Source organism: Lissotriton vulgaris, chromosome 2_1 (assembly GCF_964263255.1).
Source record: "Lissotriton vulgaris chromosome 2_1, aLisVul1.2, whole genome shotgun sequence".
NCBI lineage: Eukaryota > Metazoa > Chordata > Amphibia > Caudata > Salamandridae > Lissotriton > Lissotriton vulgaris.
Genome location: NC_141687.1, coordinates 133,153,825 through 133,171,144, shown reverse-complemented (window position 1 = coordinate 133,171,144; position 17,320 = coordinate 133,153,825). Strand labels below are relative to the sequence as shown.

General features: G+C 43.8%; 1 protein-coding gene across 1 annotated transcript in view; it reads left to right on the top strand.

Annotated features, from left to right (window-relative positions):
• Window positions 1–11,134: 11,134 nt before the first annotated feature.
• The window catches only part of GALNT17 (polypeptide N-acetylgalactosaminyltransferase 17), a 1,810,367-nt gene continuing 1,804,181 nt past the window's right edge, over window positions 11,135–17,320 (top strand). The window contains exon 1 of the mRNA XM_086954581.1: window positions 11,135–12,580. Coding sequence (XP_086810707.1) covers window positions 12,343–12,580 — 238 coding nt within the window. The 5' untranslated portion in view covers window positions 11,135–12,342. The remainder of the gene's footprint in view (window positions 12,581–17,320) is intronic.

Here is a 17,320-nt window from a genome sequence, read left to right as displayed (position 1 = left end):
GCTTCCAGGGTCGTTTCCAGCGTGACTACAGCATAGGCAGCACTCAACCCGCCATCATCATGTCTCAAACAGGAGCCATACACAAACATCACAAGGTCCTCTATGGGAAAGGCCGTTTCTTTTATATCAGGTCGTGGTTTGGTGCTAAATTCAGGTAAATCAATGCAGTTATGTTCAATTTCGCCCTCCACTTCTGCATTTTGGGTGAGGGGCAACAAGGTTGCAGGGTTCAGAATATTGCATCAGGAAATTATCACATTCTCTGCACCAATAGGAATTCTCTCATACTTAGTCAGCCGACTAAGTGTGAGATACTGGGTCTTGGTTCGGGTCAACAGAATCACAACTGAATGTGGAACATAAACCGTTACAGGATGTCCCATGACAATGTTTTCACTCTGTTCCAGACTCGTGCAAGTAGCAGCTACTGCTTTCAGACACCCAGGTAGCCCAGCAGCCATTGGGTCCAGAGTGGCTGAAAAGTAGGCCACTGGACGTCTAGTCAGACCATGTTCTTGTGTTAGGACTGAGAGCGCACAATTGTCTCGTGTATCACAGAACAATTCAAAGTTCTTGGAGTAATCGGGCATTCCTAATGCAGGAGCTGAGCACAGACAATTTCGTAATTTTATCCAGGCTGTCATGCTTTCGTCATCCCAGCTAACTGGATCATCTACTCCTTTCTTGGTCATTTTTATCAAAGGTTTGGCTAAAACAGCAAATCCCACAATCCACTGTCTGCAGTATCCCACAACCCCTAGGAACATTCTGACTTCCTTCTGGGTTCTAGGTAATTCCATATCTCGAATTATTCTAATTCTTTCTGAAGTAACCTTCGTGACACCCTTTTCTATCTGGTGCCCCAGATATTTCACAGAATTTTTACAGAACTGCAATTTGTCAGGAGATACTTTATGTCCTTCCTTGCCCAAATGATTTAATAAGGCAATGGTATCAATAACACAGTCGCTTTGACTTTTAGACGCCACTAAAAGGTCGTCTATGTACTGAACCAAAACACACTCTTTTGGCAGGACTAAGGATTCAAGGCACCTTTTTAGAATCTGATTAAAAATCGAAGGGCTTTCTGTGTACCCCTGGGGGACACGATTCCAGACGTAGACATGACTGCCAAACTCAAACGAGAAAAGAAATTTACTGTCTGGATGCAATGGGATGGAAAAGAACGCATGGCATAAATCAATGACAGTGAACCATTCCGCATTCCATGGGATAATTGTACAGGATTACTGCAGGGTTTGGCACTATGGGGCAGCAAGGTACAACAATTTGGTTTACCTTTCGCAGGTTCTGCACTACCCTGTACTTTCCGCTAGGCTTTTTAATTCCAATTATGGGTGAATTACAAGGACTGCTCAATACTTCCTGTATTATGTTTGCCTCCAGCAATCTGTTTACTTCAATTGCAACTCCAGCTTTCACTTCTGCACTCATTTTATACTGTTTGGTTTTTGGGTAGACAGCATTGGGTTTAATGGCTATTTTAACTGGGTCCACATTTGCCATTAACCCCACATCTTTCCCGGTGAAATCCCACACCTCCGGTATCACCTTTTGTTGGAGCTCTTCCGGTAAATCATGAATTGTCAGTGCTTTAACTGCTGCATCGGGCCTTAGCAACATTAGTTTGTACAGGTCGTCTTCATCTGGGGTCTGAATTTCGACGCCTTTTGGTGTGCAAAAGATGGTACAGTTCATTTTGCACAACAAATCACGTCCCAGTAGATTCACTGGACTGGAGTCACAGACAACAAATCTGTGCATTTCTTTGAAATTCCCTATAGAAATCTCCATTGGTTCAGTTACAGGGGTACTAATTATCTGGTTTGATACGCCCACTACTTGGATAGCTTCTCCCGAGAGGGGTAGGTTTGGAACGTCCGCTGTTCTCACAGTCAAACGGGTAGCACCAGTGTCCAACAGAAAGGTGACGTCATTTCTCCAACCTTTCCTTCAATGTATGGTCCTGTCTGGTCTAACAGTAAGGAGGCGCCAAGCACGCACTCCTCGTCCTCCCCGCTCAGGCCCCGTCAGCATGGTTCATCACAGAGGAATGTATCATTTAACAGGAATTGTGAAGTTGCTACATTTCTCTCATTCCCTCCCTCCCATACCTCGACCCCCTATTCTGCTGAGTCTGATTCTTATAATTAGGTCTAGGAGCTCGAGGCAATGGATGCTGATTTACCTGTTGCTGATTCTTTCGTGGCCCCTCTTTCTGCACCTGTGGATTTAAACCATTTATGGGGGCATTACCAGCCTGCAAATGTGGACACTCGTCTCTCCAGTGCCCTATCTGACCGCACCCGTGACAGGGGAACTTCTTTTTGGCCTCTTCTTTACTCATCTTTGCTCGGGGTTTCCCTCCTCCCCCAGAGTTAGTATTTGGAGTATTACTATTCAATTTACTTAACTGTTTCTCTTGTTGCTCAGCCAATTTCACCTGTGCCCACATTACTTTCTCCTTCAGGGCCTTCTTTTTGTTCTCCATCTCATCCTCACAGTACTTAGCGTACTTGAGAACCTCATCTATGGGTTTTCCCTGCGAACAGATTTTATTATCTTTAATCCACTGGGATATTTCCGGTCTCAAACCCAATACGAATCGATAAATGAAATGGGTCATATCCTTCATTTCGATGTTATCGATTCCACTGTAGGTTTTGAACACCTGTAGCAATCTTTCATAATAGGAATGCACAGTTTCGTTATGATCCTGAGTAGTTCTATCTATTCGGGTCTAATCAGTTTCTTTCGCTGGTACCTTCCCTTTTTGGTATTGTATGACTTGGTCAAACTTTCTCATTACATCTGGGGAAGGAGCTCCGGTTCGGGAATCTCTCGCATATTCGTCACTGGGCCAATCAATTGCTATCTTGCAATCAGTCCATAAATCTACAGGAACTACAATGTCAAAGAACCCATCTAGATCCTTCAGGAGACACTTTTGGACTTTCACAAATCGCTCCACCTGCCTATTCCACTCCACTGGCTTCTCTCTTAATCTTGGGAAGTCATTGGTAAAAGACACAATGTCTTGCCGGGACCACAGGACATGTACATATTTCCCACCTGGCACTTCTCTCATGGGATACAGTGTTTCTGCTGGGCCTACTTCTTTTAACACGTATTCGGAAGTCTTTGGTTTGACCTTACTATCTTCCCTTTTCTTTGCCCATCTGGCTTTCCATTTATCCAGATCTCCCCATTTCTGCAGTATGTTCAGCAATTCCTTTATCTGTATTTTCTTTCCTGACACATTCATATTCTCCAAATTCTTATCGGAGAATTCTGCTCTATAGGGTTTCTGCAAGACTTTGGATCGACTTACATCAATTCCCATGCAAGCAGCAGTGTCCATTAGTTTTTCGTGGAGCACTCTGGTATTCCAGATAATGCTTTTGCTGATAAACAGTAACTCTTCTTCGTTAAGGGTATTCAATCTGTCTAATCCCACATTTCCAGCCATCAGTTCCTCCATTTCTATCCTTAGCCTGTAAATATACAAAGGTTTGGGCGGGGGAGTTTCTCCGTCTATCTCTTTAGTCCATCTATCTAGTTCCTCTGGTGTCACCACGGTAACACTCCTGATCCCTGACGTTGTTTCAATTAGGACTTCCTTTGCCCTAGCCTGATTTCCTGCCTGTGGTTCACTGGTTCCAGGCTCCCTTATGGGCAAATCCATTAGGGAGATCACGGACTCACATTCACTTGCCTGATCATCAACTATGAGTGGCTCTTTTCTTGGGGGTGCTGTAATTGGAGTAATGACTGGAGTTCTTGGACTAGCCTGTCTATCCCCGTAAAGAGGTATAGCAGGACCAATAGTTACTGGGATTGTCAGGGCGTCAGGATTGGGATGTATCTGAGCTATAGTCTGGATTAGGTCATTTCGCTGCTTAATCAGGGCATCTCTTTCTCGTTCATGTAAAACCCTTTCCGACGAGTTGTCATGCATTATTTGGGGCACTAAAGGAGGGTATATACTCGGGGCAGTGGAGATGGCTAACCCTGGTCTGTCTTCACCAAAAGGTCGGTAATTTGGGACTGCTGTACTAGTTCTGCAAAACTCGTCACTATTACTGGGTTTGCTACCAGCACTAGTTACATCTGTCTCGCTGGCCCTTCTACTTCTGGGATGTCGGAAAAAAGGATTTTTCGAACTTAGGGTCCCAGACGCTTCAGCATAAGGAGGTGGATTTTTCATTAACAAATCCTCCAGGTATTCATCCTCTGAATCCCCCATTGCCATTAGATGTCGAGTTTTCTCTGTCTTTTTCCCTCCTCCTTGTTCAGTTACCCCAAACATCGGAAATAGTCCCTCAACCATCATATTCTGTCTCCACTGCTTCATCTTCTGCTCTTTTGTTTCTCGCTGCAATTTTGGATACCATTTGCTCACTCCCTTATCCATTCGGGGTCTGTCTCGTTCTAGAGCCTCAATTTCCCATTCCTCTAATGCTTCATACTGCGTTAATCTGGGTCTGGGGTGTAATTCAGTCATTCGGATCCTTAAGTTGAACAGGATTCTGCCATTAAAGGTACCATCGAGGGGAAATGCTAAGACTCCATCGTCTTCAGTGTACTTTACCCAATTTTCCAACCACACACAGGTATGATACCCTTTGTCAAACATCATAAAAGAAGCGGGAGTATTAGGAGGTGGAAGGATCACACCCTCCCTAGTCCTAATGGGTTTGTCTTTCTTGAAATAATTCTTGATCTTTTCGGCAAAGGTCAATTTTCTCTTTCCTCCGTACATATTGTAGGGTCTACCTCTTAGCATCTGCTCCTTATGAAAACCTAGGTTTTGCGGATTAGGTAAGAATTCGGGACACCACATAAACCTCTCCAAACTATCCTCAAGCTCGGATTGATTAATTTTGTTTACTTATGGGCTTCCGATGCTAGTGCGTCTTTCAACTCACGGCAACCAATCAGCACTGAGGCTGCAAAATTTGTTGACCAATGGGTGCGCGGCCCCTTCGTGAGACGCGGTCTCACTCTCCGGCGCTCACCCCTCCCTTACAATTCTAGCTTCGCTACACTCCCGCTGGCTCAACCAATACCAGCGCGGCACGGAGTGACGTCAGTGCAGCCTTGCGACCGACTTCCTCCTTTACAAGGTAACGGAAACTTTGAATTTTCCTTAAAGTACAAGTACTTATTTTTGTTAACAACGTATAACGTTCGCCACTGTGCTTGAGGGTTCTAAAAAGAAAGAGGGTTTTTCTTTTGCTGCAAGTAAACCACTTCTGTCTACTTTTCATTCACTACGGATAGATCTTTTCTGCCTATCCTCTCACACAAGCAATAGAGAACCTGCTACTCCTTTGACTAATCCACTTCTTTCCGGGATATATACTAAGCCAAATTTTCACCAGCGAACTCCTTTGCTGTCACTCAAGCTCCAAAGAACCTATTACTCCTGCCGTCCGTGACCCTTACTAGGTGATATCACAACGGGATTTTCATCAGGGTATTCGTAGCTAACATTTACACATCAATTAATTCGTGAAAATCCTAATTAGTGCTTCCAGTTCTGCCTAACCATGCACTAATCTCCCTCCTAGCCAGTGACCTCACAGCCAAGTGGATTCTACTCACCACCTGCTATTTTATTTCTCCGGGGATCCCCACAACACAAAAACAATCACTCACAATTTGTTAGTTATATGTACTAATGTAGCAGCATTTCATGAGATATAATAAACTTATTTTATAACATTTAAATGCAATAACAATCCATATTTTAGCAGCAAAAATGTTAGCAGCACAATTTATTATTTTTTTTTCACGGTTCAACAGAAACTTTCTTATCTACCTATCTTAATTAGTCCTAACCATATCTCTGCTACCAGAAAATACTGATAGAGCGCGCAGGTCACCCGGCTCTGAGTTTACCAGATTTTCACGCACTTGGGCCCATGGCGTGATTGTGACACTATTATGTGAGTCGAGCGAGTTTACACACCACTATCAGTACTTTGTATGTGTCTTCTTTAACACTATTACCATGGTACCTGACTTACCACAGGTACATATTCTCCCGATGAATCAGGAGCTAGTTGTAGACAGGAGACAAGATAATCCTAAATACTCTATTCATCCAATAACACTTAGTGATACTTTAATGACTACAGACACCTGGGGGGTTTTAAGGATTTTTATATAGCAAGTAAAATTCAAAGTGACAAGAGAATAAAACTGATGCAAATCAAAACATCAATGATCAAGATTACAACAATAAAGTAGCTATGGATAAGGGCAAGCACCATTGATTACGAGTGGGATTTTATGGGATAAGGGTAACAGGGAACATACTATTCAGTTCAGGCTTATACTAGGGTAGATAAGTTTAAAACACATTAGTCGGTGAATTTCTAGAGACCTTTAAGCGTTTCAACTCTAATCTTAGTCTATCTGTTAACTAAACTTAAATCTAGACATCAATCCAGGCAAACACACTATTAAAGTAATACTGTTTCAGTATGCCCTACAGGAAGGAGAAAATGGAACATAACTAATAAACAGTTTGCATTTACGATATCGGAGATGACAGAGAGAATATCATGGGCATAGAGGCTTTATTAAAGAACAGGAGGAAAGAGGATAGAAAATGGACACCCACAGGTTATATTTACCTAGGACAGGAATGAGGACTAACCCTGGCCACGGGTCAGTTTCGGGAAAAGACGAGGACAAGGTCCCTCAAGGATTTAGGATGCCAGTAGGTGAGCAGGTACAGCTCACGGACAATCAGGACAGGATACCCCTTTAGGACTTGGGTCAGAACTGGGCTCACCAAAGGGCACGACCAACACCTGCAATGCCTGCGCTACCCCCTCACTGCACGGATTCCGCCAGTAACCCCGATTGGGTTCTCCAATCTCCCAGCAAAGTGCTTCGCCAGCACTTAAGTCTATTTCCACCCCTTGGAGTTTGTGGAAAGTTTGGACAGAGGGCTCCGCAGCTCTCTGTATCAATCACCTATAGAGTCGTAGGGTCGGTGACAGGTCAGCTATTCGGACAAGTCGGACAATTTCTTTAACTAAAACTAGGCTAGTTATACCCTTTTCAGGTCCCTAGACCACCCACAAATGTTGCAAGTGACAGGGTCCCCAACTAACGATTGGTCAGGAGAGGTGGTTAGGTCATTGTCACCACCTAAAATTCTGGGTTCCCATGTTTAATATTCAATTTTCAGTACCCACCCCTTGCATTCCTGTTCCTAGGCATACGTGTAGAAGAGAACAATAGAGCACACAGTGGAAAGAAACAAATGTAACGTTTTCAGGTGAAATTCAGCTTCTTCTCCCTGGGTTAAGGGGCAGGTTCCCAGGAGCATCTCAGCTTCGGTAGCCAGCTGGCTGGGTTCCACTGATGCAAGGCTCGGTTCTCATGTCACGTGATCGGGTCCACATAGACTTCTAAGATGGAGAGGCTCCCCACTCCCAGGCCCACAGATACGCGATACATGAAAAGTAAGCGGAAACAAATTAGAAACACAGGAAAAAATGAATACACTGTACACCATGATAATCTACACTGCATCCCTTACTTCATAATAACTATAGCGGTTAAAGTTAAGCAGAAATAGATAGAAATGCAAAGCGGCATGGGCATGCAGAGAGCGTGTTTAGAGACAAGCGGCCATTTTAGCTACAATGCGCATGAGCGAAATATCCCTCCAAAACTGCGAGTGCGTCACATCACATGGGTAGGACCGACGCATGCGCAGACTGGATTTCTGCGAAGCAGCCATTCTGTAGTATGCAAGCGTTATTAGGATTAATAGACACATAGGCAAGCGTCTCTGGGACACCCGCGTGTACTGTAAAAGTGGAATATTAATGACAAACAGGATTGGTTAATACTATTACACGTTAACGAGGTTCATGAATGTGAGCAAGTCTCTTTACGTGCGAATCCTTGCTCCATCACCATCTTGACTATTACTATGCTGTGTTCAGGCTCAGAGGGCATGACGATAAGCTCAGGCGGATCCAATGAGTGATCACTATCCTATAGCACCTGCCCTGTTGCTACTAGTGCCCGCCGCTTCTATTCACTGTGGGTTGTGTGGCGGTCCGATGACCAGTCTCTTAAAGTGTTGGACTTTCATCGGCCGCTGCCTGCACCGGACTCCCACCGCTGCAATGTCCGAAAGCGTGTCAAAATCATTTGCCCCGCACACGTTGGCATTACGCGGACTCTGTTGCGGCTCACGTGTGGCCTGGCCCTCGCTCATTATTAGGGAGGGAGGGGGGTACCGCACTAATCTTGGCTGGGTCTTCCTATTTGGCTCTGGGCTCTGGCGCTGCCTCCAGGGATCAGTCTGAACCTGGGACTATAGCTCTGGTAATTAAGGGCTCCACTAATGACCGAGCCCTCCGGTCTTGTAGGCCTCTTCGTGGTGTCTCTGTGGGGGCAGGTTAAAGAGAGGGGAGGCAGTGCAGCTCATCTCTCTAGCATTCATGCCCGGCACCACTCCGTCCCAACCCCTCTGTCTGGCAGTACCTCCTGTCCTTTTCTCTTCCGTCTCAGAGGAGGGGGGAGTGCGCTGCAGTCTCACCACCCTGAACTTAGACCTCACCTGCGAATCCGCCACCTTGCACTTCTCGCTGTCTCTAGACAGGCAGGGTTTTTCAGTCCTCGATCCTGTGATAGAGAACAGGGCTTCCTCGCCGATCAGTGGACCCGGGGGTGTCACTCCCTGATGTGGTCTTTGTTGTAACACGGGCCCTCTGGTCTTTGCAGGGGGAGAAAAGGGGGGAGGAAGGCAGTCCGGAAGCCGATCACCTTTTTCTTTTGGTGCCGGCCCAGCACCTCCTCCTCTCGGGTCTTACTGCTCTGCTTCAGAATGCCTCCAGTGGCCTCTTGGCTCGCTTCTCGCAGGCCGCCCTATAGCAGGCCTCAGGATCAGATCATTCGCTCCGGGGCTTTCAACTGCCATCAATCCATCGGCAGTCCGCGATACCCCAAGTGCAACCTCAACTCAATCAGGTGCGATCGCCGCAGGCAGGCCCGAGCCGCTCGGCTTCCGGCTGCTCGCCATCACAGTGCAGGGATCGCTGCACTCTGGGAAACATTCGCTCTCTGTGCAGGTCAGACTGTGCTTCCGAGACCCCTTTCTGACCAGGTCTGCTCTCCGGTGTCACTTGGCAGGGGGGAGTGCAGTTCTGCGTTACTCCTAGTGTGCATTACGATGAGTATACGACGAAGCCTAGGCGGTTTAGCGGAGAAGCGAGCAGACACGTCCCATTCGACCGCCATCTTGTCCACACCCACCAACTATGCTAGTTTGAAGGGGAAGATCTTCACCACTAACATTTTATATTGAAAGAGACAGCCCCGGAATCTGTATCAGAGTATAGAAATTTGGGAATGATTTTGACTCCAGGGGCTCATTTGAGAAACAGAGTGCTGCAATTTCAAGAAGAAATAATCCATTAGTTGTTGTGTTTTCTATCCTGCGGAAATCTTTAAAAGGCCTGTCTCTACAGCCACTCTTGCAAGTAATGGCAGCTAAAACGCCTTTTCTTTGAGGAATGACGTTGAGATATTGAGAGGAAAAGCTGAGAAAATTATGGACAACGTTATGGAAGGAACTTATCGTCGCCTGATTAATTTACCTCAGCAGGCTTCAGTAGCCCAAATCTGTCTAGAGTTGGGCCTTAGGAGGCAGTGCATAAGTAGCCTTTGAGCGTATTTGAAATTTTGTTATAAGTTAAAAAATTATCTAAGTACTACGCTCAGTACAACTGCGTGGAAGCAATAGGTGACCCTAGAAATATTGCAGCACATGAATATTTTAACTTTGCCCTATCAACTTTTAAGGCAAGGGAACTTTGAGCTTTAACCCTTTCTCAAACTGCATTTAATAGAATTATAAAAGAGCCCATGCATGGATGGTTATTGGTTTATATGGCCCCTTAAAATTCCAGCCATATTTAGAAGGGTTGAATGGATTAAAAGCAAAATCAAAGCTGCTGCAATTCCGACTTGGAGATTTGCAAATTCGTTTTACTTCACCGGCGTGGAGGAGATAGTCTAAAAAGACATCATGTCGTCTTTGAATTATTACAGGGATCACATTTGTCACATCGGTTGCTTCTGTCCAGCTCTGATCGAAGAGCGTAAAAATCTGTTAAGACAGATTTATATTAGAAATACTATACGATCATGTCGTCAAGCAGTTATAGCCTCTTGCCAAGGAGAAGACTTGAAATTTTGTGGAATTGCTTTTAAATGTATGTCCATTGCTGAGTCCAGACTTGCTAAGTGTGAGTTGTAATGGCCATTGTCAGTGTAATAGGCAGTGTGTAGGAGGCCTATTCATATTGTGTTAGTTTTATTCTGAACAATTCATTTTACTGATATGTATGACTGGTGGTTTTAACTGTGATTATAACTTAATCTTAAAATGAGAAAGGATTTTATCAAAGTACTTGTATTTTTCCGACTATTTTGCACAAATTGTCATTTAACCATAAATGATCAGCAGATACATTTTAGGTGTAATAACACTAAGTTAAAGCAAGAAGGTACGTGAACAGTAAGAATTTTAGACTGGAGCCTTCCTAATTAGCCTCAACTTGAAAAAAGGTATTTACGTTTATATTGATACATTGGCAGGTTGTAGTTGTGGATTACTGCTATAGAGCTAAACTATGTCTTATTCTGAGGCCTTGCCTTTACTCTGGAGTGGGCAGGGATAGCCCCACCCCTCATTTTACCTGCCCTTTCTGTGTCAATGGGGACATGAGTTGATATATAAGGCCCTTAGTTTGTTAATGAACTTGCTCTGGTCGGAGTTCTGCAACCTGGAGGCCACATGTCTGAATCTTAGAGGGATCAATCCAGCCCTTCATCCTTTCAAGGACAATACATAGAGTACTATCATAGCGACGGCTAATAAAAGCGCCTATCATTTACAGCTCTATGAAGCTGCAACAACAGGCGTTGTACAAAAGCAATACTTTCCTTTTATCAAGAAACAAGCCGCCACTTCTAAGCACCCGCGTCCACGATCCTGCCCGGATTTTCCTTGCAGCCCATGTGTAGCCATGCTAAAGGGATCCAGGCAGCACACCGGAGGATGTCTCCGCTTACAAATGACCGCCGAGCAGAGATGGGAAGGTGGAACGGCGAGGATGCTCTGAGGGTCAGAGCCATGCCCTCGCTGGGTCAGACCAAGGGCACCCTCCTGACCTGATCCCCTGCCACCCGTGGGGGGGGGCGCCCGTTCACACTAACCCCCCTCAGTTGCAAGGCAAGGGCAGGAGGGCGGGTGCCGCCGACGCCAGCAGCCGGCCGGACACAAGTGAGATGCTGATGCGGGGACCGGCTGGCTGAGCTCTCGGCAGCGCATCTTTGCCGCATTGTCAGTTTCCCTCCGTTAGTCACTTTCAGGAGCTGCACTTGTCGCGTCTGCCGGCGGACCCGGGAGCGCGCGGCTCGGGCGCGCAGCAGGATGCTGGCCACGAAAGCTGCTGCTCTCCGTCGGCTCTGACTTTACACCCCCAATGTCGAGGAATCCCGAAGCTGGGACCATGCCCACATCTTTTGGTCTTCCTTCCAGCGCGGCTCTGCCAGGAGGACTACGCAGCTCTCTGCACAGCTGTCCCACTTGCCTGAAACAAGAGGGCTCCCGAAAACGCATAGGCTGCGAGGCTGCAGCGCCTGCTGCAAACGAATGACTGAGCTGGCCCTGCTGTGAGCCCCCTCCTTGTCAGCGGAGGGTACCGGAAGGTGTTTACACCCTGCCAGGACTGCTTCGGCGGAATAATACGTGTGATTAAACGCATCTCCGCTTCCACGGTTCCTGCTCCGAATGCACCGGCATGTCAGCCCACTGACTGCAGCTGTTTGCTTTAATTCCAGCAGTGACAGAACAAACCTCTGTCTGTGTCGCCTGAGTAGGTGTTGATCTTCGACGGTGGCATTTAACACAGTTTTCTGAACATTTTGAGCATTTGGAAAATGTTTCACAACAAGTAGGATCCTATTCAGTTCATCCCGGTCCAGGGGTGAGCTAGAGGTTGGCACTTGAGTGAGTTTCAGAACTTCTGATGAGTATTTCAAAGCACCCCTCTGTTCCCAGTCTGAAAGCTGTCCTGCTTCACTTCTACTGAATGTGTGACCTTGGTACAGCCAGACCTGTCACTGGTGTGTTCACACACATCTCCACTGAGGAATCCCTTCAACACAGGTATGTGTATTTACCTGGCCACTCCCACTGCAGAAGGGAGTCAGAGGAGCGCCTCAGCCCAGGAGGTATTTGCAGGAAGGAACTGAGGGAGCCACATCAGGAGTTTGATGGCTTCTCTGAGGAGGGTGAAGGTTCTGCTGGTGCTCAACCTGATAGCCGTGGCCGGCTTTGTCCTCTTCTTGGCCAAGTGCAGACCCATCACGCCGAAGAGTGGGGAGTCGTTCCACGAGGTCCACCCTAGGTCAGAGGTCTCCAACCTGACAAGCCATGGGGCCAGTCCTGTCCAGGAGGCAGTGCTGAAGAGGTTGTCCCTTCTGGAGGACATAGTCTACAGGCAACTGAATGGTAGGACTGCATACTGTCTTTCAATGCTACAGCCACCGCTGCGCATAGAGTCGCGACCCCATCAGAATAAATGTCTCATTTAATTATTTATGTTGTAGTGTGCTTGGTGTAACTCTTCAGAGCGCTGAATTTGATGGCTCACGATGTAGTTTGATGTAGTGACAGGGGAGGTTTGTGTCCAATCGAGTATGATGGGAACCTGTATCCAGCATTCCAAGTTAAAACACGCCTGGAAAGCTCTTCTTTTGAGAGTTTGCTTAGCTGCTTATATTGCCTTTAGTTCTCACGTTCGGGTTCAAAGCAGTGTAAAGAACTTTGCAATTTGCCACAGTAAGTGATGTCTCATGATCCGGAGCTTTAAATGGTCAAGGTTTGGTATAAAAAACGTACTTTAAAGTATATGTGCGACTATAGGCTTTGTACAGTGCTGGATAAGTGCACGCGTCTCGAAAATATCCCATGGCATTTCCATGAGCAGTGGGAATTTCATATTTTATCTTGGTACATTTTCAGCGATGTTTGGCCACTTCATTTCACAGCATAATCTTCACTACCGTCACGAGTATGCAATATGATGCAATGATAATACCTGCATTTTTAGGTCCTGTGCAAGAAGTAACTCCCTGCATTTTATTGGCGTCTCTGCTTTTTACGACTCCACTGCCAGGAATAGAGCAGAGCATTTCAAGGTGTCAGTTCAGGTAAAACAAACCTTCAAAATTGAATCAAAACCCACATCGACTCCCACTGTTCAGCTTCTTCTTGCGTTGCTGCTCCTATTGAACGCTTGGCGCTATATTAATATGCAACTTCAAGGGCCATCTATGCAGTAATTTATATAAATGTTTTTTTGGCTAGAGTGGATTTCAGGTACAAATATCATGAATGTATGGATGCATTGCAGCATGTAACAGAAACTGCTTAACGTTTTAAATGTCTTTTAAATTTACTTAAGCCTTAATTGAAAGTAATATTTTACTTGAAATAAACCAGAGAGCCCCATAGAGCCCTTTACAATCATCTGTAGTAAGCAACAGGCGTAAAATGTAACTGCAATGCCGATATACTTTTTAAATAATCAATTTTAACATACCAAGGGAATGAAGAGGAGAGCAAGAGAGAATGGGAAAGGAAGAGCAGAATGCTTTTAATTCTAACCTGAGGTAAGGTTTTCTAGCAACCTTGGGCTCAAATCACGATTTTATAGCTGAGTGAGAACCTTGGGCAGGGTGGATTTAACTCTAAAAGTAATGCAGACTCCCCATTGACCTCCACCAACAAATCAGTAGTGTAAAGTTACTTTTGATATTTTGGGCTTGGTTACCAAACTCGTAATCAAGCGGCCCATTAAATGATCTCAATTACAAGTTGTGTGGTGGTCATTACACCTGGTAATTACCAGCTGGGGTAGCAATGTCGCCTTTCATTAAATTTCAGATGCTCAAACCTGCTGGAATTTAATATATATATATATATATATATATATATATATATATATATATATATATATATATATATATATATATATATATATATATATATATAAATCTACTGGCAGTAGCCAGAAATTAGTTATATTTAGGACCTAGTTTCCATAGCAAGCGTTTATTTGGTTTGCTAATAACTTTATTTACATATGCTGAATCTTTATGAAACTTTAAAATTAGTATGACAATCACTTCAGCTGCTGTTACGAAAGGTTTGGGGTGATTCATCAAGAGGGGGCCAAGAAAAAGAGGGGGTCTCAAAATGCTTTTTCTCCATGCAATTTCCCATAAGGATTTTGTAAACAACCCGAAGCGCTGAGGCAGAGTTAATATTTCACTTATAGGCTATTACTCGAAGCCATCGCAAGACTGCAATGTTTCACAGGGCAGCTTTCCTGAAGTCAAATGGGTATTTGTGAGTAAAGTGTTTTTACCATACGCGTGTCTCAAAACTCGTAGAACTGTTGTCCAGTGTACTAGAGGAAACAGAAAGTGATAAACACATCGTATATTAATTAATACTATCCACAGAAGCGCACGTCTCTCTCTTTCTCTTACTCACTGGTTAGGACTGAGTTTCCATAGAAAAAGCATTTATTTGTTTTGCTAATAATTCTAGCGCCATATGATGAATCTTCATGAAACTTTCAAAACCAAAATGACAGTCACTTCAGCTGCTGTTAGGAAAGTTTTGGGTGATTCATCAAGCGGGTAACGAGAAAACGTGGGGGTCTCAAAATGCATTTTCTCCATGCAATTTCCCATTGGAATTTTGGAAATGACTGCAGCCCACAGGGCAGCTTTCCTGAAGTAAAATGGGTATTTTTGAGTAAAGTGTTTTACCACCCGTTTGTCTCAAAACCCTTAGAATTGTTGTCTGGTTTACCAGAGGAAACAGAAAGTGTTAAGCACATTGTAAATTAATTACATTCACAGAAGTGCATGTCTCTAACTCTCTCTTTCTCTCTCTGTCTCTTGCTCTCTCTAATTAGGACCTAGTTTCAATAGGAAAAGTGTTTTTTGTTTTCCTAATAACTTTGGCTCCATATGATGAATCTTCACGAAATGTTCAAAACTAGTAGGACAGTCACTTCAGCTACTGTCTGGAAAATGTTGGGGTGGTTCATCAAGCGAGGGCCAAGAAAAATAGGGGGTCCCAAAGTATGTTTTCCTCATGCAATTTCCCATAAGGATTTTAGACCCGACTACAGCCCAAACTGCTGACCAGAATCACACCAAATTTGGCAGAAAGCTAGCTCTTGATCCAGAAGAGCCTTTTTTATAATTTGGTTTACATTGATTCTGTTGTTTTGGAGTTAATAAAAAAAAAGATTTATAAATATCTAGGGACATGGACCCTCCATGGATCCGACAGATCTCATCTTGAGATCTGATTGGCTGCCAGCACTTCGACTAGGAAATGGTGGGAGCCATCTTAGGACTTGGACTCAGCCGAGTCTCAGGAAAAAAGGAAAAGAAAACATAAGGGGCCAGTGTAGGAATACCCTGACTGCCAAAGCAAGTGGGGAGAAACGTCCATGGATAAAGAGCTCATGAATTCATTATAGTGTCATGTATGTGATACTCATTTTCTGCTCTTGTTTTGGACATTGAAAAATCCAATGGATAAAGAGCTCATGAATACATGATAGTGTCATGTATAGGATACTCATTTTTGCTCTTGTTTTGGACATTGAAAAATTCGATCTGATTTATTGTTGTTTATTTTGTTTGTTTTTGTTTATTCGTAAGGTTGTGTTTTTGTAATTTGTTATTTGAATCCACTGTTGTGTAATAATGTATGTATGTGGGAGGGGAGCAATTCATGATTTATTTTGTATTGGACTTCTGTGTGTGACTAAAAAACAAAAGTATTTTCATGATTTTCGAAAAATAAATGGTCCTCACTTTTATTGAGTATAGTGTTCACGAAAAAAAATGAGGTTGGGAAAAGGGTCAGTCAGTTTCGTCATTGTGTGTTTGTGCAAATTTAGGGTGACCCAGCCTTACTGACCCATAGAGTCCTGCTCCTTGTTTTGGTGTAACACATTTCTAAAATAGCAGTGATAAATCCAACTTTACCATTAAAGATTTATTATTACTATTCCAACCATACCAAACATAATAAAGCTACACTCTCTGATCAGCAATTACCATTTAATGATGTGAAAGGGAATTCCCAATGCTAGCCCATGAGAGGAGTAGGCCTCACAGCAGTGGATAACGAATGTAGCTGTTTGTCACTGTCAGAACATGTAAAGCATAAAAGTACCTGTCCTGACTTTTAGTTACAAGTCAAAAAAGTCATTTCCCTTTGGGCAGATGAACATTAATACCACAGTACTTACAAACAATGACCTCACTAATACATAAACATGACAAAGAAGCAATGAAAAATGAAAATTCAAAAACGTGAAAACACTATAATAGGATCAAAACATTAGTACAATTTATTGACATACATCATGTTAATTAAAAATTGGGAAACAAACATAGGACGTAACAATAATAAATAAAAACATTCCAATTAAAAAGGAGCTAGAGGAGAAGGACTAAATTCAAGCACTATTATTATGAATTTTCCTTAGTTTTGTAATCCACATTCACTCCTTGAGCATCGACGCGTTTCGGCGGTGTGAACGAAGTATGACCGCCTTCATCAGGGTATGTATATATCTGTTTCCCAACAGTTCTGTAAATTTAAATAAGATTGGTCCAAATTATAATAATCAAAACAAATCAAATATAACTTTAAAGAATACACTTTTCTAAAAAACACAATGAAATGTCCTACTCTATCTTTGAACACACATTATAGCATTGCCTCCAACATTAAACAATACATAAATACAAGAATACAAGAAACATTACATATACCAATTTCATAAACTTTAGCAGCATACTGGCAAGATAATACAAAAGGTCTCCAAATTAGAATAGTACCTTACAATTCATAGCATATACATTTTACACATCAAGTCTTTCATCCAGCCTCAGCCTTTCGGCCCAAGGTATAGACATATTTACACAGGTAAATAACCCTACATAAAAAGAGGTGGCAATGGTATGGAGCATGATATATCACCTGACTTTTAGTTACACAGCACCCTGCCCTTAGTGTCACATTAGGCCTACCTTAGGGGTGAGTGAGATGCACTAAAAGGGGAGTTGGGGGCTTGGCAAGTGGTTTTAAATGCTAAGTCGGAGTGCCGGTAAACTTCACTCAGGGCCCGCAATCAATGGCAGGCCTGAG